Source organism: Colletotrichum gloeosporioides (genome assembly GCF_011800055.1).
Source record: "Colletotrichum gloeosporioides strain Lc1 chromosome Unknown consensus_13, whole genome shotgun sequence".
NCBI lineage: Eukaryota > Fungi > Ascomycota > Sordariomycetes > Glomerellales > Glomerellaceae > Colletotrichum > Colletotrichum gloeosporioides.
Window position 1 is genome coordinate 673,604 of NW_025544658.1, and position 22,032 is coordinate 695,635.

The 22,032-nt window shown below is 57.8% G+C and overlaps 7 protein-coding genes across 7 annotated transcripts; 3 read left to right on the top strand and 4 right to left on the bottom strand.

The window, feature by feature from the left end:
• Positions 1-960: 960 nt before the first annotated feature.
• GCG54_00002613 (uncharacterized protein) lies at positions 961-2,475 on the top strand (the record flags this gene model as incomplete). Its single annotated transcript, XM_045402702.1, has 1 exon — positions 961-2,475. The coding sequence occupies one exon, from the start codon at positions 961-963 to the stop codon at positions 2,473-2,475; it is 1,515 nt and encodes a 504-aa protein (XP_045269320.1).
• Positions 2,476-2,936: 461 nt separating this feature from the next.
• On the top strand, positions 2,937-4,517 carry GCG54_00002614 (uncharacterized protein; the record flags this gene model as incomplete). The annotated part of the gene is made up of 1 exon (XM_045402703.1): positions 2,937-4,517. The coding sequence occupies one exon, from the start codon at positions 2,937-2,939 to the stop codon at positions 4,515-4,517; it is 1,581 nt and encodes a 526-aa protein (XP_045269321.1).
• A 1,264-nt stretch (positions 4,518-5,781) lies between these two features.
• On the bottom strand, positions 5,782-9,192 carry GCG54_00002615 (Nitrite reductase [NAD(P)H]; the record flags this gene model as incomplete). Its single annotated transcript, XM_045402704.1, has 3 exons — positions 5,782-8,892; positions 8,938-9,088; positions 9,134-9,192. 3 exons carry the CDS (start codon positions 9,190-9,192, stop codon positions 5,782-5,784), a joined length of 3,321 nt encoding a protein of 1,106 aa, XP_045269322.1.
• An 806-nt stretch (positions 9,193-9,998) lies between these two features.
• GCG54_00002616 (Ubiquinone biosynthesis O-methyltransferase) lies at positions 9,999-10,859 on the bottom strand (the record flags this gene model as incomplete). Its single annotated transcript, XM_045402705.1, has 1 exon — positions 9,999-10,859. The coding sequence occupies one exon, from the start codon at positions 10,857-10,859 to the stop codon at positions 9,999-10,001; it is 861 nt and encodes a 286-aa protein (XP_045269323.1).
• Positions 10,860-11,739: 880 nt separating this feature from the next.
• GCG54_00002617 (3 4-dihydroxy-2-butanone 4-phosphate synthase) lies at positions 11,740-12,497 on the top strand (the record flags this gene model as incomplete). Its single annotated transcript, XM_045402706.1, has 2 exons — positions 11,740-11,803; positions 11,863-12,497. The coding sequence occupies 2 exons, from the start codon at positions 11,740-11,742 to the stop codon at positions 12,495-12,497; spliced, it is 699 nt and encodes a 232-aa protein (XP_045269324.1).
• Positions 12,498-12,903: 406 nt separating this feature from the next.
• GCG54_00002618 (L-pipecolate oxidase) lies at positions 12,904-14,361 on the bottom strand (the record flags this gene model as incomplete). The annotated part of the gene is made up of 3 exons (XM_045402707.1): positions 12,904-13,150; positions 13,198-13,420; positions 13,467-14,361. The coding sequence occupies 3 exons, from the start codon at positions 14,359-14,361 to the stop codon at positions 12,904-12,906; spliced, it is 1,365 nt and encodes a 454-aa protein (XP_045269325.1).
• Positions 14,362-17,415: 3,054 nt separating this feature from the next.
• Positions 17,416-18,520, bottom strand: GCG54_00002619 (uncharacterized protein; the record flags this gene model as incomplete). Its single annotated transcript, XM_045402708.1, has 3 exons — positions 17,416-17,596; positions 17,647-18,147; positions 18,201-18,520. 3 exons carry the CDS (start codon positions 18,518-18,520, stop codon positions 17,416-17,418), a joined length of 1,002 nt encoding a protein of 333 aa, XP_045269326.1.
• Between the last annotated feature and the right edge of the window lie 3,512 nt (positions 18,521-22,032).

Here is a 22,032-nt window from a genome sequence, read left to right on the forward strand (position 1 = left end):
GACGAGAGCTTCTTGGCCATTGTGGCGGCCCAGCTGTATGTGGTATCGCTTCTCCTGACACACAGCCTGCGATACCGTATGTGAGAAGTCGGCATCCGCGCCAAGAGCTCCCATCCCGTGGGTACATTGGAAGGAGGGACTGATGTGTAAACGCAGTGGTTGGCGCGCGAGCTTGCGCTGACTAGTATTGAGTATGGTTATGATCGTGCCGTGGGGGTGGAGATTGGCTGATTTCCCGGAGGTTAGAAACAACGAGCATGCAATACATGGTATGCGACGGATGTGCGCAGTTCATTGACTTCGTGTTTCCAAGTCACAACATGTCTTCCTTGTTATTCTGACCGTGCTTGAATTTACCAGTGCCTCCCTTCTAACCGGATGCCCGATACCTCAGCACTCGAGTAGACCCAAGTAGCTGTTTAGAAGGTCTGGACTTGAGACCAGTTGTGAGTTTATCCGATGGCAATTGTACCGAGACACAGACAGATATTCTTTAACAACCATTGCCATTTCCCAACCCCCCGGATAGCTTTCGAAGTGCCCGAGAAAGACGCCAGCGGTGGCAGCGTTTGCTCAGTACAGGAAGGATGGAAGGAAAAACTTAAATCGAAAGGACACTTGTCCAGATACTCAACGTGTCCAACTGAGAGGGGAACGTCTCTAGGTTGAATCCTGCCTCTATAACGCGGTGCTTGCCCCATGAATGCTGTTGGGCCTTCTTGAAAGATTGGAAAGTGGGGAAGGAAGGAGGTGTCTGGGGACGAAGGTGCAGTAAGGAGCTCATTCAGAAGGCTGATTTCTTTCCTACTTGAACGATGTCCCTCTTCTTCTCCTCACAACATCACATCTCTCTAGTTTCCCACACTTGCTTTTCGCATCTTTCCCCCATATTGCACGTGTATTCTCTACTGCGAGTTTCACTACCACTTCCCATAACCACCTCCCACGACGACCACCAAGATGCCTCCCAAGAACATGAAAAAGGCTGCGGCTGCGGCTGCGACGAAGACCTCGGCGGCGACATCAGCTGTCACGGCAACGGAAGGTCAAAAGACCAAGAGAAAGAGTTCGGACACACCCGGTTCTATTGACAAGAAGCAGAAGAAGACGAATGCTGGACAGGTCGAGACAAATTCCGAGGAGGGCGAGACAGATGGTGGAGGAGAGGAGCCAACCGGGGATGGTAGCGATGACCAATCGGATGCTAATGAAGGTAAAGAGAACGATGATGACTACGGCAAGTGTCTGGTGCGCCCTGACAAGGCGTGGAATCTCGTCGAGCAGTCTCACATTGAGAAGCAGCCACTAAAGTCGTACAAGAAGTTCCTTACGACAGAAAGTTTCGTGTCGAAGATTAACAAACAGGAGGTCGACGAGATAATCCCTCCTATAATTCCTGCTAAAAAGCTTCCAAATTCGTTGTTCGGCGAGTTCTGGACCCGAAAGGACGAGGACGATTTGCAGAAGGAGTGGGCGGACCACCCCAACCGTGATCTTTGGATGGGAATTTCAAACTTAAACAGACTCATCACGATGTGGAAAGTGTTCCTGCGCCTCTTTCGCAAGAGCCCGATCGAGGCCATCTCGGCCAAGTACGCGCTGCAATATCATCCGGAGCGGAAGAAGCATGCCAAGAAGGCCAAGTACAACGAGGACGTCAAGAAGGATAGGGAAGCCTCGCCGCTGTGGAGTGGGACCTTTATGGAGATGCTGACCATCTTGGCACATCACCCGCTGTGGCAAGGCAAGGTTGAATGCCTCATCGTCGCCATCCAGTACGCAGTGATTGTGCGAACCAACGACTGCCGGACGTGGAAGCTCCTGAACCCGACCGGGGACGATTTTTTCAACACCATGATCCGTTTTATCAAGCAGCACGAGGGCCAGGGCATGGAGATGCCCGAGCTTCACAAAATCACCCGCGACGACATGCAAGAGCGTGGCATCCCGTGTGGCTGGTTCTCTAAGTTCATGCAGAAGCTAGAGGGCAGGTACAAGCAACCGCCACCGAGACAGACAGAGGACAACGGTCCCTACAAGGTCTCCGATACTGATCTTGAGGACATTTTGAAGGCGCTGACGGACATGGATCACCAGGGAATGCCGCTGTTCAGGTACACGGGCGAGGGCTACGGCATGGAGGCGGGCAAGTTCAAGATGCAAAATAATTTGCCGTCGAGGGACGTCATATTGGAATATCACGAGCGTAGAATACTCGTGGAGCGCCGCTGGGTGGCTATGCAGAAGAAGCTCGCGGACCGAGAAAGGCCCGTCGGGTCTTCGACGGGGCTTACGGCCAGTGCCGAGGCGACCGGCTCAGGCTCCGCTCAGACCGAGATCGACCAGCTGAATGAGAGGATTCGGGAGTTGGAAGACGATATTTTCGATTGGCAAAGGAAATACAAGAGGCTGCAGGAGCATAACCCGGCCCCGTCTTCGGATGCGATGGAGGACCCGAAGGACAACGAAGTATAAGAGGGCCGCGGCAACGACGATCACCCACCTGTTTCGTTCAGACTTATGCCCTCTTGACTGCCAGATATGGCACGGGGTTGACCATACCTACCACTCGGGAAGCCAATATGCTTTTGTAACAATACATATTCTGTGCAATTCAACCACCTGTGTGCTGCGTAACCCGTGAAAATTGACCTTTGATTGTAACTTACCAAAGTGATTCTCTTACTGAAAAATCCCGACTGTGTCTCTTGAAAGTTGGCTAGTGGGGAAGGAGGTGGTTTGAAGAGGGCATGATGAGTTGTGTAAGGAGAAGGAACGGATTGAAGGCTCCTTCCCTTTCCCAGGTGGCCACGTTCCACCTCCGTCTTTCCTCAAGTTTTCTCCGCCTTCCCGCACCTGCGTTTATCATCACTCCTGCATTTTCTTCTGTAATTTTCACAACCACGACCACTACCACCGCCCCCACCGAGACCAAGATGCCGCCGGAGCGCGATTCAGTGGAAGGAACGACGGCTTCACGGCCTCAGGCTGCGACTGCGGCTTTGGTGCCTACCGCGACTGCGGTAGGAGCAGACAGAGCAGAAGTGGACGGTCGACGGACTGTTGGAAGGAAGAGAGAGGGCAGCGGATCGTTATCATCAATGAGAACCGCTAAACAGCAGAAGACGAGCGCAGGGGATGGGACCTCCGCATTTCAGGCAGGTGCGGTCAGTGATGCAGATGGTGCCCAGGACTCTGGGTTGTCCGCGTATGAGAGAGTCTCTGCAGTTGTCATGGCCCCGGTGAGCGGAGATCAGGAGCGATCCTCGACGGAGGTGAGGATGTCTGGAGACACTCATGCCGAAGGCAGTCACAGGACAGAGATCGAGGTCTCTAGAATCCTCAAGAGGTTTGAAGACGCGCTGAAGAAGGCAGAGGAGACGCCGCAGAAGGTCATGAACCTCCAGAAGAAGCTGGACTTGGCCGAGCACGAGGCCAAGACTGCCGGCATTCGAGCCGACGAGGCGGCCAAGCGCGAGACTCGGAATCGGGAGGAACACGCCAAGCTCCTACAGGAGTCGGACGAGCAGAACAAGAAGCTGTCCAAGGAACACGAGAAGCTCCAGGCAGAGTATAAGGAAATGAGCGAGAGCAAGCACAAGCTGTTTGTAGAGAACATGACCCGCAGGATCACCAATGAGTCATTCGCCGAGGCTATGAAAGATTTCTCTATTGCTGAGGAGAAATTGAAGCAGGCGACGAAGGATAAAACGGATCTCGCCGAGAAGTTGCGCCAAGCCGAGACGGCGCGTGGAGAGGCGGACAACGAACTGGCCCGTCTGAAAGAGACGCTGACCTCGACAGAGGCTGAGCGAGATTCGGTAGATGCCGCGCTGGCCGCGACGCGAGAGACGGTAACCTCGACAGAGGCTGAGAGAGATTCGGCAATGGCTGAGTTGGACAAGATGAGAGAAAAGCTGACCTCGACAGAGGCTGAGAGGGATTCGGCAACGGCCGAGTTGGCCGCGGCGCGGCAGACGGTGACCTCGACAGAGGCTGAGCGAGATTCGGCAAAGGCCGAGTTGGACAAGGTGAGAGAAATGCTGGCCTCGACAGAGGCTGACCTTCATTTGGAGAAGGCAGATGTGAGCTCGCTCGAGGAGCGGCTGTCCAGCGAGGTGTTGGAGGCGCAGCTGGATACTGCCGCAGATGGCCGGTCCGACTGGGAGAAGACAGTAGACCTGGCGGCGTCGCGCCTCAAGACCCTCACGCCGCTGGACGACGGCATGCATCACACCTACCGGCAGTGTTTGCGCGAGCTTACCTCGCCCATGGTGAGCGACGACGCCTACAAGAGGATCTTGGAGCACCCCGGCAGCGTGGAGCCCGGCAAGGCCTACTGCCTGACGCAGGTCGTCCTGCGCCCGGAGGACGGCGCGCTCGACGAGCTTCCAGAGTCCAACTCGATGTGCACTCTGCACACGGCGAAGGACAGCAGCAAGTACAGGTGTGTCAGGGTGAAGTGCGTGGTCCAGGACGGCACCACGTACATGATCCTGGGAAGGAGGACGCGCTAGAGAAGCAGTTGGTCGGACTACCTAGGCTGAATAAAAGTGTATCGTTTATGAGTTGCTCTTTCGTAATGTTATGCGGTGATTTGAATCTCGCTCAAAGGCGTAAATGTCCAGCCAGGGCGCCGTGGCTCGTTTTGGTTCCTCCGAGCCCTCTAATGTTGAAAAGGTGCGAAATAAGTATGAAATTTATGAGGAGCCAGTTCGCAGGAACCCTCCTATCATGTCATACTCTTCTTTTTATCGGCACTTCTTCAGTCTCAACGACGCGAGTAAACTTCTAATGACTCTGTGTAGAGCGAGAAATACTCTCAAGACAGGTCAGATGCTCCCTCCCTCCCAAGCATTCCTCCATTATCCCTCCTTCCATTGCCCGGTGAAATGTGTTTGGCGTTCATTGTTAGTTTCCACTAACATAATGAAGACACACCATGTTCCACCGTCAAGATTTTATACGAATGATGGAAAGTTGTTCCCGCTCTGTTGGGCCACAATATTGTCATTTATACCCATTGGATGTTGGCATTTTGGCGCAAGCCGGAGGCGGGCCACGCCGTAAAAAGAGGGCCATTTATGCGCCGGCTCACTTCATCTGAAGGCCACAAACTGGTAATCTCAAAGAAACAATCGCAACAGCAATATTTGGAGACTCTCTGGAAATTCGGGAGAATAAGTAGGGTTAGCAAGGAGGGCTCCTGCCTTGAGAGAGTCAGTCTGCTTGTCGCAAGACTTACCGCGGGACCCACCGGCCGGGAGGACTGTGAATCCACTATTGCAGTGAGATCAGCCAATCGCGTGTAATGCTTTCTACCTTAAATACCTTTTCTAGAATACTACTGCAAAACACACCTTTATTTTGCGATTCTTTTCGCTGGCTGCGACGTTTACATTGCACCATTACAAAACACACCTTTCCCTTTTTTTCCTAGGCACGGATGCTAATATTCCGCTGTTGAGGAACACACCTTTACTTCACGATTACTTTTGCTGGCAACGACGTTTATTTTGCACCACTTTGAAATTAAAATGCTTCTTTCAGCAAGCTGTGTATTCTCCGCCGTCTGATGTGTCTCTGCTCACGGCAGCTGCCTCTAATCCTCTTCAGCATTAAATAGCTACTTGAGGGATCCCAAAGAGCACAAATTGAGATGGAGTACCACCTGCATGAACTGCCATCGCTAACAACCATCTTTAAGGTCAAACGCTCCATTTTTGCCGCCGCATTCGCCCATCTACTCAAAATTTATGTAATAATGCCATCGTCCAGCCCTCACCAATCCGGCGCACTCCCACACCCCCCACCGACAGCGAGCTGCGCCGCCTTGTGCATCTTCAACGTCCCCAGTGGCCTCACGCCAGGCTTCTTCCCACGGTGGCCCTTAAAGTTAATCTTCTTATCGAGCTGCTCAAACGGACTGCTCCCTGCCTCGCCCTTCTTCACCATCCACTTTGCCGTCCCCAGCGCGGCGTCAAGCTCGTCTACGGGCGGCAGCTTCAAGTATATCATGCCGTCCGGACGCTCCTCCACCGGGAACGTCGCGATACTGAGCTCTCCGTCCGTCTTGCAGTCGCCGTTGGCCAGGTCAAAGTTGCGCTTGTGGTACGGACACGACACCCACGGCGCGGACCGCTTGGCGTCGCCGTTGGTGCTGCATCCCGAGTCGGGCTTCTTCGCGTCGCTGCACGTGTCGGTGCCGAGGTCCTCGCCGATGAGACCGTCCGAAAGCACAAAGGCGCGCTTGTGCGGGCACATTTGCTGCGTGGCGTAGTACCTCCCGCGGATTCGCCAGATGGCCAGCTGCGTGTCTCCCCGCTTGACGGTCGCAGAGATGCCGTTGGGCGTCTCGTCGGCGCCAAAAAAGTGGCTCGCTGGAAGCATCGGCTGCCACGCCATGCTGCTCCACCTGCTGATGAGGCCCTTGAAGTCTTCCTTGGCCGAGTCCTTGGCCCAGTACACCGGGCGGGGCTGGTCGCGGTCGAGCTCGACCTCCATGTTCTCGAGCGTCTCCTCGGTGTTGTTGAACTGCTTGAACTTGGCGGCGATCTGGGGGTTCTTGATCGCCTCGGCCCACTCGTCGAAGAAGCTGTCGACGAGCTCCTGCATCTGTGCTTCGAGAGAGGCGCAGATGCCCAGCTTATCCTCGAGGACGACCTCCTGCAGGTACTTGATGCCGCCTGGGAGGTTCTCCAACCAGCGGGCGGTTCGCTGGAGCTTGTCGCCGGTGCGGATATAAAACATGAGGTATCTGTCGATGATGGGAATGACCTCGGATGGGGGGACGTCTTTTGCGAGCAGCTCCGAGTGCTTCGGCTTGGCGCCACCGTTGCCGGCGACAAAGATGTTGAAGCCCTTTTCGGTGGCGATGAGACCAAAGTCCTTGTTTTGGGCTTCGGCGCACTCGCGGACACAGCCGCTGACGCCGCCCTTGATCTTGTGCGGCGCGCGGATGCTCTTGTACCGCTCCTCCAACCGGACAGCCATGCCGACACTGTCGCCAATGCCGTATCGGCACCAGGTCGTCCCTACACAGCTCTTGACGGTCCTCAGCGACTTGGCGTAGGCGTGGCCCGACTCCATGCCGGCCTCGACGAGCGTCTTCCAGATATCCAAGAGGTCCTGCTTCTTTGCGCCAAACATGTCGATGCGCTGCCCGCCGGTGATCTTGGTGTACAGGTTGTATTTGCTGGCCACCTCGCCGATGACGATGAGCTTGTCGGGGGTGATCTCGCCGGCAGACACACGCGGGACAACGCTGTACGTGCCGTTGCGCTGGATGTTGCCGAGGAAGCGGTCGTTGGTCTCTTGCAGGCCGTGCATCGGTGTATCCATGACGTGGCGATTCCACAGCGAGGAGAAGATGCTGCCGCAGGTCGGTTTGCAGACTTCGCAGCCCATGGATGCAGGGTCGTTGCCGGCTTCTCGCATGACATCTTCAAACGTTTTGAGCTTCTTGACGAGGATGATGTTGTAGAGGTCGGCGCGGGAGTAGTTGAAGTGGGCACAGAGATGGTTCTTGACCTCGTTGCCCATGGACAGCATCGTCTTGTTGAAGATGGTGGTGACCAGCGGCATACAACCACCGCAGCCCGTGCCGGCTTTGGTGCAGGCCTTGACCTCGCCGAGGGTCTTGCAGGTGCCGTCTTTTACCGAGTTGACGACATCTCCTTTCGTCACGTTGTGACATGAGCAGATCTGGGTGTCGTCTGTTAGGTCGTCCCCATCGTCTTCGCCCTCCTTCTTGGCGCCCAGGATCAGCTGGCTGGGCGGCATGTCGAGCTCCTTCATGTTCTTGACTAACGGCACGAGCTTGATGTAGTCTTTGGTGTCGCCAATCATGATACCGCCGAGCAGGTATTTGCCGTCTTCCGTGAAGATGTACTTTTTGTACACGTTCTGGAACGGGTCACGGTACGTCAACGCCTTGACTGGGGCAGGTGGCAGGCCGTTGGTTAACGTCTCGATAGTGCTCTGCTCGTCTTTCTTCGCCCTCCTTGCCGCTTTTGGAGGCAGAGATTTCGGTCCTTGCGTGTCGGCAAAGTAGTCGCCAAAGCTCGCCACGTCGACCCCGAGCAGCTTGAGCTTTGTGCTGAGGTCTGGCCTCTTGAATATCCGCGGCTGGTGCAGCTTGGCTTGTGTGAGGTTGAAGGAGAGGACGTCAGCCATCTCGACGCCGGGGCCAATCAAGCCGAACGCCATGCCCTTCCAGCTGGCGCACTCGCCGATGGCGTAGATGTCGGGGACGCTGGTGCTCATGTCGTCGTTGACAATGATGCCGCCGCCACGATCGGCACACTTGATGCCCGCCTTGCGTGCGAGGTCGTCCCGTGGCCGTACACCAATAGCGAAGCAAATGGCCGAACAGTCGAGGCGCTCCCCATCCTCGAAACGCACGCCCTTGACGTGGTTGTCTTTGGTGGTCTCAATCTCTCCAACGCGTTTGCTGAGCATGATGTCGAGGCCGAGGTTCCGTACTTGGTCCACCACCATGGCACCGGCATCCTCGTCAATCTGGCGACTCATAACCCAGCGATTCCTCTCGATAATCTTCACTTGGTTGAAGCATGCAAGATCGACCATGGCCTTGGCAGCCTCCAGGCCGAGCAGACCACCGCCAACGACTGCTCCGGCGGTGCCTTTTCTTGTGGCAGCAAAGGCGATAAGCTTGTTGAGGTCGTCGATTGTGCGGTAGACGAAAACACCCGTTGCGTCATGGCCGGGGGTGTGTTTTGGGAGAACGGCGTCTGAGCCGGTGGCCAGGACCAGGACGTCATAAGGGACGACTTCGCCGTTCGAGCAAAGTATCGTCTTTGCTTGGGAGTCAATGTCTGTCACCTTGGTGTTGATGTGGTATCCCAGGGAGCCTTTGGGAGCGCCACGGTACTACAAACGTCAGCGTGAGCCACGAATGCAGCAACGACCACATACCCATTCTTCCGGGTTGAGGTAGAGGTTCTCAATCTTGCGGTGGTCAAAGAAGCTCGTCAACCCCACGCGGTTGTAAGCCAGGTAGGGCTCCTCCCCGATGATTGTGATGCTGTACTCATTTGTCCGCGCATCCAGCTTCAGCATCTTTTCTCTGCGAAACGTCAGCCAAGGCCGCCACCATCACGCGCAGACTCACATGAAGGCCATGCCGACCATGCCAAGGCCGACGACTACGAGCCTCTTTCGTTCCGCCATCGTGAGATGCCAAACGCTACCGATACACGAACAGAGTTGGGGGTGCGAAAAGCAGACGGAGCAAAAGGAAAGAAACAGAGGCGACTACACTCCAGGACAGTATTATAAAAGGCGCATTATCTTGTCGCCTCACAATGAAGTCAGTTGGCACGATCCGCTGGGATCAGCATCTCCGGGAGTTGGTCCATGACGTCCCAGGAACGGCCGCACCTGATTGGGCCGCGGCGGTCTGAACGATGCATTTCCACGGTCGAAACCAGAGTTTCCGTGCCACACGGCCATGTCTGCGCATGGCGTGCAGGGACATGTGAGTGCGTTTGGTGGAGGGTGGCACGGGTGCATTACAGGTTGGTTGTTGTATCGCATTCTAGGTCGCTCGTGGTGATAAGGTGAGCTGCCATCGGATGATAAGGTTGCTACTGACCAATCAGAGGCGGAGGATTGCGGCCCGCAGCGGGCGGCCCTGGCTACGCCCGCGGAGAAAGACGTCTCTGGCCTGCTAGCCGCATTTCTCTTTGCCCATGAAACTAGGGACGTGGGGAGATTCTTCTCGCTGCTGTCTCCTAGGAGAAAGGAAACTCTTCTTCACGGCAGATAAGCGGGAGCTAATCTGATTTGTAGGGTGTTTGATTGGACAACGAAGCCTCCCTGGAGCCTCCAGCTGACGATGTCTGAATGAAGTCAACTCACTTGTGTGCGACTCGATCTCATCATTTCATAACGAACGCCCAATCAACCAGATGGCAATCCAGTCCCGTATTCCTTCTAGGGTATCACCAGTAGTATACAGTATCATACAGTCAACCTCACGCCACCCTCCTGACGCCGAAAAAGTAGTTGCCCACCTTCTCGCTGCCCTTGACCTCCTTCCAGCCCAGACCGGGCACGTAGACGACGCCCAGGACGCGCGGCATCTCCCAGCCCTTGCCCATGAACATGCCCTTCAGCTCGTGGTCGTTGATGTACTTGCGCCAGTCGTGGGTGCCCTTGGGCACGATCCCCAGTATGTCCTCGGCGACGAGGTTCGTCGTGAACCAGCTCATCCACGTCCGCGCGATGGTGCTGCCGACGAGCCACCCGCCGGGCTTCACAAACGGCGCGCAGCGGTCCAGGAACTCCTCGGGCGACGACACGTGCTCGACGACCTCGAACACGGACACGACGTCGTACAGCTGCGCCGGCACGGGCAGCGTCTCGATCGTGGCGGACTTGTACTCCAGCCTACCCCTCAGCGCGGGGTCCCTCCTCGCGTGCGCCTTGGCGATGGCGAGCACGCCGGGCGTCGGGTCGATGGCCGTGACGGCGGTGGTGTCGGGCAGCCGGGCGGCGCTCTCGGCGAAGATGCCACCGCCGCAGCCGACGTCGAGGAACCGGGTCGGCGTCGACGGCGCGTCGAACTGGCTGTTGAGGCAGTCGCGGATGAAGGTGTGTCGGAGCGGGTTCATCAGGTGCAGCAGCCGCGAGGAGCCGTGGGGGTCCCACCAGTCGGCGGCGAGGGCGTTGAAGTGCTCAACCTCGTCGGGAGAGACGGAGGAGAAGGTCGAGTTGAACCGGGGTTGCAGCCCGGCGCGGAGGAGAGGTGACGTCGTAGCCGCGCGGGAGGCCGTGACGAGAGGCCTCGCCCGCAACGAGCGCAGCAGGACGGCTGCTGGGCGTGACGATGCCATTGCTGGTGTTGCGGTGGTGTGTGCAGAAATGAATCAATGCCAGGTGATGACAAAGCAGGAGATCCGCTGAAATTCTAGCTTCCCGTCGGCGCTGTTGCCGACCGTCAGTGCACCCCTGTCAACTGCATTGCAGATGGCAGACGTTCTGCAGGCACGGGATTTCTACCGCAAAGTCGGCGGCGGATCCTATCCTGGATGTGCACTCCCGGCCTCACGAGCAATCGAGAACGGGGCCGCGCGGGTGCTTCCACCAAGGTTTGTCAGCCAGGCCATCAACTGTGTAATCGGCGGGCCCTCGGACGGTTCGCAATCCTTACGTAATTCACCGAGCCCGCTATCGGTTTGGTGCCGTTCGCATCTGAAAGAAGGCGCCACAGGGGCCCTGGACGCCAGCAAGCCCGACCGCCGACCGAGCAAACAAGAAACAACCCGCGCAGGCCGAGAATCCTCGGCGTGGTCGGCGCCCTGGTCCAGGCACATGGGAACCATGGATGACAGGCACATCATGAGTCAACCGATTGGCGACGGGTGGGCTTCTTGGGGTGTCCTCTCTGCTCAGCATCGGCCGATAGATTATTAAGTCCAGAGACCGGCGCATCGTGAGAACACGTTGTAAAAAGTGCCTTACCCGCCGGCGGTTACCGTCAATTGCACCTGCAAGATTTCCTATCTGCCCGCTGCCGGTTGTCGCCCCTCTCTCGCATGACGGAATCCCTAGCGCAGTGAAGAAAACGAGGACCCCTGCCCGAACCGTGTGCCCGCAACCGCAAAACACCACTAAATTTCCCTCGGAGCCGCTTTCAACTACCCCTCCAACGTCCCCCTCCTCCACGCCGCCAACTTTGCCCTTCCACCGCCAACCACAGACCCAAACGCCGCGATGCCCTCCTCGACAATAGACGAGTCCAAGTTTGACTCCATCCCGGATGCCATTGAGGCCTTCCGTAAGCCGCTCCGCGCATCCCGCCTTCTGAGTGACTGCCCCGCTGACCCAAATCCCCAGGCAACGGCGAGTTCCTCGTCGTGCTCGACGACCCCTCGCGCGAGAACGAAGCCGACCTCATCATCGCCGCCGAGGCCCTCACCACCGCCCAGATGGGCTTCATGATCCGCCACTCGTCGGGCTACGTCTGCGCGCCCCTCAGCCCCGCCATCCTCGACCGCCTCAACCTGCCGCAGATGGTCACCTCGAACGAGGACCCCCGCGGCACCGCCTACGCCGTCTCCGTCGACGCCGCCGACGAGGCCGTCACCACCGGCATCTCCGCCCACGACCGCGCCCTCACCTGCAGGGTCCTCGCCGACCCCGCCGCGAAGCCCGCCGATCTGCGCCGCCCCGGCCACGTGCTGCCGCTGCGCGCGCGCCAGGGCGGCGTGCGCGAGCGGAGGGGCCACACCGAGGCCGCCGTCGACTTTTGTCGGCTGGCCGGCAAGAAGGAGGCGGCCGCCATCTGCGAGCTGGTCGACGACGGCACCGTCGTCGAGGGCCGGGCCGTGCACGAGAACCCGGGCATGATGAGGGGCGAGCAGTGCATCGACTTTGCGAGACGGTTCGGGCTCAAGGTGTGCACGATTGCGGATCTGGTGGCGTACCTGGAAAAGACGCAGGGCAAGCTGGACGTCAATGGCTCGTCGTAGGGCCGTGAGGGCGGGGAGACGAGAAGAGGAAGAACAGCAGAAAGCCGAGTCCATGACCGGCCACATATACCCATGTCGGGTTGGCAAAAGGCGCTTGGGAATTCGTCACATACACTGTTTGCGCTCGTTTCGGCGCATTGGGTACTGGTTGGTATGGCATCATTGAGAGGCACACAAAAGACACCACTCTGATACCGGCGAGTGTTGTTCAACCGTGTAAGATATGTATTTGGCATAATCCAATGTGCCGAATAATCCAAATGTGCGACATGATCCCAAGTGTGCTCCGTACCGCAAAATGATGATGACCAGCCCGGTAGGTGTCCGTCTAGTAACGCCAGCCATGCACCCGTATTGCTCAAATGACCGCCTTTGTTTCCCGCCTACTGGATCACGCCTGCTGCGCTTACTGCATCTCCTCCAGCGCGCCGTTGACGTGGTATGTGGTGTTGGCGGCGTCGGGGTTCGTGCGGTCCCACGCCCACATCTGCTTTTCCTGCTCCGAGAGCTTGCCCTCCAGCATGGCAACCACCTTCTTGCCAATGACGGGCAGGAACTTCCAGCCGTGGAACGAGCCGCCCGTGGCGAAGTAGAGGTTGTCGCAGCGGGGGTGCTCACCGATGAAGAAGTCGTGGTTTGGGGTGTACGAGTCCCTGGGCGGCATCAGCAGACGTTCACGACTGTCTCAGACAAGACTTACCAGCAGAAACGGTACTCTTCAATCTCACAACTCTCGAGCTCCTTGCCGCACAGGCCAACCAGGGTCTCACGACAGAGCTTCTTGATGTCGTTCTGGTCAATGTCGTCAACCCATCGGGTCAGGTTCGCGTCGGTTGGGACGAGGATTTCCCTTTCCTTCTCAAGCGTCCAGCATCCGTCGCGGTTGAACTTGAGCAGGCCGTCCTTGTAAGACACCAGCTCACCTGATAAAGTCAGCCGCGGCCCTCTATCGATGGTGAATGTACTTACCCATCACCTCATTCACCCTGTTCTTCCAGACGGGGACGGGGCCGGCGTCGAAACGCTCCTTCAGCTCGCCGTCGATGCGCACGGTGAAGCTGATGGCGCCGGTGGCCTTGAGTCTCTCGCCTGCGTGGAGCTCCTTTCTCTCGGGGGCGCTCTTCTCGAGCAAGGTGGCTGTTCGCGCGCCGGTGCACAGCACCACCTTGCCCCTGAGCTCCTGAGTGGTGCCGTCCTGCAGCAGGACGTTGACGCCGGTGCAGTGGCCGGACTCGTCAAAAGTGAGGTTCTGCACATCCCCCACGACAAGATCGACTCTCGGGTGGTTGAAGGCTTCCCGGCGGGTCGCTTCCAAAGCAGCCGCGGCATCGACGTAGCCAAAGTCAGGGTTGTACATCACCTTGTCCGAGGTCCCAAAGTCGGCGTTGGCAAAGACGGGCGTCTGCTTGCGCAACTCGTCGACCGTAATCCACCGAGACTTGGTGGGATATCCCAGCTGCTTGTATGCCTGGAGGCTCTGCTGGTTGAAGTCGTCCGGCTGGCACCGGTACATGCCCACACGGTGGAAGAACTCTTTGAAAAAGGGGTCCTTGAGCCACATGTCCATGGCAGCCCGCGCCATCTCAATGTGAACTGGGATGGCGTAGTCACTCCTGACAATCTTGGAGAGGTCGTGGGACGCCGAGGCAGGGTCCGCGTGGGGATCACGGTCAACAACGACAATGTCGTAGTCCTTGTACGTGTTGCTGTACTGGAAAGCGAGGGCCGTGGAGGCGCCAAAGACGCCGGCACCGACAACGATGATGCGCTCTCTCGTCTTGACGGCCATGATTTGATAAAACGATGTATGAGTAGTGTGTCTTGTAAGTGATGAGCTGCTTGGATATCGACAAAACTTTCCCATCTCAGGGGCAAGCCACGAACCTTTTATAGAAGAAACGTCAGCACCGCTCTCTTAATGGGACAACTCGACACGGAAAAGACAGGCGAAGAAGATTGAGCTCGATACGCACCGGTGTTGTACCCGTCGGCCATCGACCGCAACCTCACCCCGTTCCTCGAGAAAGGTGCTTCAAACTTCCTCCTCGAGACGCCCACCCGGCGGCAGTGCAGGAAACCCCCATCCAAGACCAGCAGACCGGCATCTTCCATCCCGGGCAGGGACAGAATTCCATGTCGTCAGCTGGATGGAATGATCTGACTTTGGCATCCTTGAGCAATCCATATCCCAGCGGCCGCGGCGCAGAAAGAAACTAAGGCGAGGGCCTGGCGGCTGCGACATGAACGGGCGGGAATAAACTAGCACGCATCATCACGGATGGACCCCAAGCCATGGCATTCGCCCCGTCATTGTTTCGTTGTTCCGCAGAAAGAGGAGGCAGGTGAGGCAGATACCCGGTATATGATCCGGTGTCTCTCTTCCTCTGGCGAGAGGTCGTCAGCCAGGCCCCCCGCGGCTCGAGACGAAGGCTTCCGGGAGACAGATCTGCAAATCAACAGGTCCATTCCGTGTCTGTGTGCCTGAAAAGGTACGTTGGGCTCGTGGAAAAAGAGTTGTGACATAACAGTCGCCAGAGTGGGTGTGTAAGCTGAATGGTATGGCAAGCAAGGGTGGTTGTCGCCGTGTGGGTGTGGTTGGAAGGCACGATCTCAACCACGGCCGCCGTCCACCATGCCCATCGCCCCTCTTCTGGTCCAATAGTAGTCAACAAGGAGGTACCTCCGCGCGCCCTGATTGGAGCGCTCGAACGGTGTGCTCCCGTTGGCGCCCCGCCTTTTTCATGTCAATAGCGTTCTTTCCTCTGAGAACAGTCAGGGCAGCGCACTTCACATCCATCCGCACCGCACCTCCCCTTCGATCTAGTGCATGGTGTCTCGTCGCTAAAACGAACCCGGTAAACGTCCCCATATCGCTAAGGCAGAATCATACCAAAATGGCCGTCCTCTTTTCTGCTTTCTCTTTCTCCCAAGATTCTTTCCAGACGCCCCCAACGCGGCCCAGCCCAGCCCACTGAGAAAAAAGCGTAAGGAACTTTGGTATCCCTTCTCCCAGGACCCTGTTCACTGACACGCTAGCCAGTTTTCCCCTTCCCTCACCCGACATCACAACGCCGGGTGTCGACTCCGCCTGGGGTGCCCATATCATTGAAACCTGCCTCGATGGGTAACCTTCAGCGATTCCCGCCCGCCCCAGTCTTATGCTCCTTATCCGGATCATGTCCACAGGTGTGTGACAGTCTCCTGGCGGTCGTTTCTTTTTCGGTTGTCCATCTTCACATTCTGATCTCGCGGCCAGAATCAGGTTCATAATGCGCCATCGACAGAATCTGCAATCCACCATGCCTCGATATATCCAGATCGAGAACATCGCTGCTAAATCTCACGTCCTGCTTCCAGGTGTAACACGAGGGAAGCAGGAGATGTGCTCAGCCAAGAGGGGTTCAATCGGGCTTCATGTCCGAGTCCGTCGAAGATGACATGGCACATGGGAAATTCGAAGCCCATCACGTTTCCTGTTATTTCCCATCAGTGACCAGACCGGCCTAGCTACGTGGTACCGCCTCAGCCATCCGCAAGGCCCACGCGATGGGCCAAGCCCACGACTGGCATGTTATGCCACCCTCCAGCACCTCGTCGCCGCGTTAGCGTTGGCGCCAGAGAAGACATACGTTTGCCCTTTTCCATCCTCCTGCCGTATATTACGCCATGGCTATCCGTCTGGCTTCGTTATGCCCGCAGGCGAGGCCGAAGAAAAGAATCTCACGACGGCGGTACGCGACCAATCGCTTATAACAAAAGCGAATGCAGCAGACACCCTTCCAGGCGGCAGATGCGTCTCGCGTCAGCCAATTTGGGATCAGATCTTCCTTCCCACGCGGCGGTGCGTTACACATCGCCACGCCTACCTTACCGTCTGCGCAGCATGCCGTGTAAGACTGCACGAAACGGTGACAGGCATTCCCGGGGCAGGCAACCCTCTCCCACTCGACCAACCAGCCCCGGGGGATGCCCCGCCTTGCGGGAAACAAACGGCGAGGAGGCTGCGCCGCAGAGGACAGGAGAAGAGGCCGTTCGGTCTGCTTCCCGTGCTCTGCTCCCCTGTGCCCTTGCCGCAAACCCGGAGCACGCCCTCCTGATGCCATGTCGGTAGGTGAATATCGGTCTCCTTGCATGACAGCCGAAGAGCAGCCTCGTTTTTGGCAGCCTAATCATCAGTCGATCTTGGATTCCAGGCCTGGCAGGAACCTTGGTGATGACTCTCGCGGACGAGTCAGCCCAGGCGGCTCGTCTGCTCCAACACCGAAAAGAACAGGAATCGGACAAGACAAGAGTCTGTCCACCGGCGATGGCGTCTGCATGGGTTGGCCCATGTTTCACTGCCATCGCATAGACCTCAACGATGCCGGCTCAGGAGAGGCACAGTGATGAGCCCATGGCCACCGATTGGGCTGACTGAATCTCTCAATGTTGGCATTCACTCGGGGCATTTCACTCGGGGTTTGACCCATGGGATGCTGATGAAAATTCGTGTTGGAACCAGCATACTGGTCTGATACTTTCGTCGCGCATAATAGCGCATATGACAACGGGTTGAATGCCCAACATCCAACCAACCAAACATGGTCATCGCCATGACCTGATCCGCCCGCCGCGCCCTTTCGCTATTCCTGCCATCCCATTCAAAGACGGCTGACCATGCAGCCCATAACTTTAAAAGACCGTTCGTGATCCAGCCGCATGATAATAGTACACCCAGTTTGCCAAGACTCCGTAGATCGTTTACCCGTTGTGCCATCAAAAGTCCATATACGCGCGCTATCACAAATCAGAGGAAACAAGAGAAAGCGCGAACCCTTCGGGACGTTGTCTCGCTGCTGCTGCCCCCCCACCTCGCTTTTTTTCATGTCACCATCCCCAGATCATCCCGTAAACCTCCGCTGCTGCTGCTGCTGCAATGCTACCTCCTTGACGTGGGATAATAGGTCGTCGTTGTAACCGGGGGCTGGCTCTCGTTGGGGTCTTCGTGCTTGACGTTTAGCTGATGCCTGACGAGCTGGTCCTTCCTCGCGAACCCCTCTTTGTTCGGACACCCTGGCAGATTGCACCTGTGAGGTTTGGAGTGCTTTTGCAGGTGTTGTCTGCGAGCCAGTCAGCGATGATACTCGAGTTGTGACGGACTCCGCCATACCTGAACATGCAGTTGCGTGTGAAATACCGCGGGCCTCCGTCCTCCTTCTTGCCCCCTTTCTGGCACGAACGCCATTCCGGGCAGATGTAGTGGCCCTTGCCCCTGTGCTTCAGCTGCTCCATGTCGATCTTGTCTGCGCGCGCAACCTCGTCGTCCATCGAGAGCCCGTCGTGCATGCCCGACATCTCGTAGTCGTCGCCGTCGTAGTCGTCATCGTACCCTGGTGAGCCGGGGGTGAGCGACCGCCTGTCGCTTCGGGCGTGTTCGCTGCGTGTGGTGTCCCCGCGGGCGAGAGACGTCCCGACGGACGACTGCGATGCGGCCGCGGAAAACGGCCCCGTCGAGAACCCCGAGACGCCTGTGGAGATGGAGACGGACGACCTGGAGCAGGATTCTGGGGCCACGGGCTGCCGCGTGGGTTCGGGGTGAGCGTGTTCCTCGGCTTGCACCAGAATGTCTCGTATCTCCCGCTGGGCCTTGAGAACGGTTTCGCTGATTTGCCTGCCAAAATTGTCAGTGTTGGGAAACCCATCCAGACGGATCCTCCAACCCACCTGAGTGTCTTGCGCTGCTTCGTTGCTACCTCGAGGATGCCCATTCCCTGCTTTCTTTCGCACAACGCCTGATCCACCAGGTTGTAGCCCGTCGACTGCAAGTTCTGCTCGTCCGTGAGCAGCGCAATGAACTCTGCCACGCGGGCGAAGGCGTGCACCGAGGCTTTGCCGTAGTATGCCAGGACAGTCTCATCTTCGTTTCTGTGTGGGATATCCCCCGGGTGCAGCTGGCAAGCTCTCTTGTATTGTCGAAATGCTTCAGTCTCGGGGTCCAGTGGCTGGTCTGTCTGGAGCAGCGAGCGGATGTCGAGGGCCGCCATGGTGTACGAGTGTCCTGGGGAAACAAGACAGCATGCGAGTTCCCGCAGAACAGGCGACCGCCGAGGTTATCAAAGCTCCTCCCACAACGGTCAAGTGCGAGAAAGCAAGCTCAGACTGTGGCCTGCGTGGGTGTCAAGACCGTTGGAACGACGGATCAAGAAACAGTCGAGGAACGCCAAGTGGGTCGGGTCGAGATGGGAAAGCAAACGACGGGATGCGATTCAGGTTTGGGCGCACCAACAGCGAGAGGAACAGCAAATTGACGAGAGCGGAGGAGAACGCCGGTTTGGAAAAAGGACTCAGTGCAAGGTCCAGGTCACACTTCAGCAAAAGAGTTGAGGATTGCGGGCAGGGGGAGATGGACGGCGGTTGATGGGGAGGCGGGTGGAGAGCGGGCCAAGTCAAGCGTTACGGGAAAAGAGGAAAGAGATAATCAGGTAATGATGGCGAGAGGTCAACCGTGACGGGACGGGACCAGAGCGCGCGCGGGGGGAGGGGAGGGCGGCGAACACCCAAAAGCTCGACGTCTTGCCCACCGGGTGGAATGGATGGGGGCGAAGACAGCGGCAACGGCAGCGAGAGATTGAACGGCGCGTGGTCGAGCCGGACGCGAGGGGGCAGCATGAGGGCGGAGTTGGAGCTGCGAGGGAACGACTTGGGGAGGAGTGTCTGGTGTGCGAGGAGTCTCTGAGGTGAGTCGTGGGCGAAAGTCCCTTGCCTCCCACTACGCCCGTAATGACCCGTTTGGCCAGGCCAAGATGAGGGGGGCAGGCATGACGACCAGTGAAGAGCGGGTTAATGCTCTGCTGCTGCGTGTCTGGGACAGATCAGGCTCGGGGCCAATGACCAGATGCCTACTGTCCGGTAAGCAGGCAGGGCAGCAGTCAAGTCAGGTAGCAGGCAGATGGATGGCGATGGCGACGGCGGACAGAGAGAGAGGCAGAGCGGGCGCGCGCGCGCTGGTGTCCCAACATAGGTCAGGTACCTGACTTGATGCTACCTGGCAGGTGTAAGCAGCGATTGACAAAAGAGGGAACGGGGGTGTGACAAGAAGAAGCAAGCATGCGGCTGGCGACAGGGCAGATGTGGTCCAGAACATGGGCCATACGATGGAAGATGGGGGAGCGGGCAGGCACGGCGGCCGTGTCGTGGGGCAGAGGTAGCCTTGGAACACTGCGAAGTTGGAGCTCGTCACATTTGGCCGCGGTCCGTTGGTCCCACAGCTGTTGGTAGCATGGCAATGTGGTCAACATGTGTGGTACTTTGTCGGATCCGCAGTACGGATAAGGCATCACGTATTTGCAGTGCTGCGAGTCGAGGAATCGACGACGGACGTTGTTTGCTGCTTGTTCCGACTTGTCGACACTGGCACTGACACTGCCCGCCCGCCGGGAACCCTAGGATCGGGGAATAGGCGGTGTCGGTGACGGCGGGATGGCGCTATCTGGGCGGTATCCGGGCGTGGGCGTTGTGGAATGAAGCATGGAGCGAATGCATGGGTCTGGACGAGGAGGAGAAGGAGGCGGCAGGCTAGACAGGGTAAGACATTGTGGCGGGCGGGGGTTGTTGGAGGTGTGTTGGTGTTGGTGCCAGGTTCGTTGGTGCTATCGGTAGGCGTTGTTGGTAGACTTGGTTCCAATGGTCCCTATCCGTCGCGTATTGCGTTGCAGATGGTTGCTATCGCTGTTGGTGTTGCTGGTGTTGGACTGGACGTCGATGACATGCGAGACAAGGGTGCCCGTCCATGATCCATCCTGTCCAGCCAGCGTCCTCCTCGTTCACATGAACGGCCAGTTGAGGCTTTCTTCTTTGAGATATGCGAGATTGGGGATGAAGAAAGCTGAGGGGTACGGTGGTGATGATGCGCGTCGACACCTTCTTGGAAGCTCGATGCGAGACAAGGCCAAGGCTCACCAACGGCTGGCTCACCGAATTGCTTCTGGATGGATTGACGAGGTGTGTTGGTGGCAGAAAGCTGGAACTTTGGGCGAGACGCATGGCGACCCCGGCACACCGGTACCCTGGTATCAGTGGAGGCAATCAAAATGGCAGGCTGGGTTGGGCTGTTTGCTCCTCACTCCTCTCGCTGCCGCCGCTCTTCTCCCGCTTCCGCCGGCCCCGGATGTTGGTGGTTGATAAATATCCCTGCGGCAGCCCGCGAGGAAAAAGAAAGGTTGACTCGTTAGATGTAGAAAAGAAGGCAATGCGTGGAGGAGAGGAGGAAGGAGGGAGGAGGAAGAGCATGGGCCAGCGGGCCAACGAGAGCAGGGCAACAGGGCAGCTGGGTGACATTCAAGGGTCAGCCCGGCCGGGGTCAGCACCGCACCTCATGGTGAGCCAGGACCAGGTTCTGTTCTATTCGGACATGGACCGGGGTTGGCGGATAGGTAGGGTGCAGGCGGCAGGCATCTGAGCCTCGCCCTCGAGCCCGCCCTCGCCGCCAACTCGAGCTCTTTGGGCCAGGTGCAGCAGCAGCAGCGCAGCAGACGAGCTGGTTCGATTACCAGTGTCTGAGAAAGCTGCGGGCGGCTCTGAATCGGGAATGGCAAGCTGTAGAGCTGTTCAAGGGACAGGGAGACATGCTGAGGGTTTTTGAGACTGCAGCGAGTGCGCGAGTGATCGACTACACACACCTCCTCCTCAGGCAGGGCAGCTTAGATATGCACGTCTTTTCACTTGTGTCTCGTCCAACATTCCTCTTTCTCCTGCTGTTCCCTCCTTTTTTTTTTCTGCCCGCTCGGCTTGCTGCCCTCTCCTCACTCGCCCCCTCCCCGCTGCCCAAGTACCCTACGTTCCTCCTCCTTCTTCACGTCTGCCCTCTGCTCTCCGAGCTCTGGCCAGCTGCCCTGATAACTAACCTCTGGTGTTTCGGTTCTGTCTCTGTCGCTTGTCTCGTCGCTGCTTTGTCCGGCATTGCACGTCCAGCGACAACTTGGGCCTCAAATAACCGACAGGGCAGGAGATGTCGAATTAAGCTCACACCCCGTCCCGTCGACTTTGAGTTCGGCCTGGCGTGACATCCGCAGCCAGCATCAAGCCAGCATCAAGCCGTCCCCGTCCTCGTCCGCGAAGCACGCACGCAACGTGTCGCATCTCGCCACTGGGCCAGTGAACGACCGCAGAGTACGAATACCTACGTGCGATAGGACAGGACCACTTTCACCCGAAGTCGCAGTCTCCTCCGTCGGGTCCCTCCTTTCTCTTTCCTTCTCCCGTCTCGCTCAAGGGTCGGGTGGAGGAAGAGGAACCTACCCTACCTTGCCTGGGGTCCCGTCGCCGCGTGTTGCCTCCCCCCACCGGCGGTAGAGCGGTAGCGGTAGCGGTACCGTAGCCGCTGCGCTGCGGATCAGTACCCACGGCCCTTTCTTCCACGGTTGTTCATCGCTTCTACCAAGGCCGTCCGTATTCATCCACAGCCCTGACCTCGGGTTACTCGACGTCCGTTTCCTCCCAGGAACAGCAACTTCACACACCTCTCGCTTGCTTCCTTCCGCATCTCTCCATCGGTCTC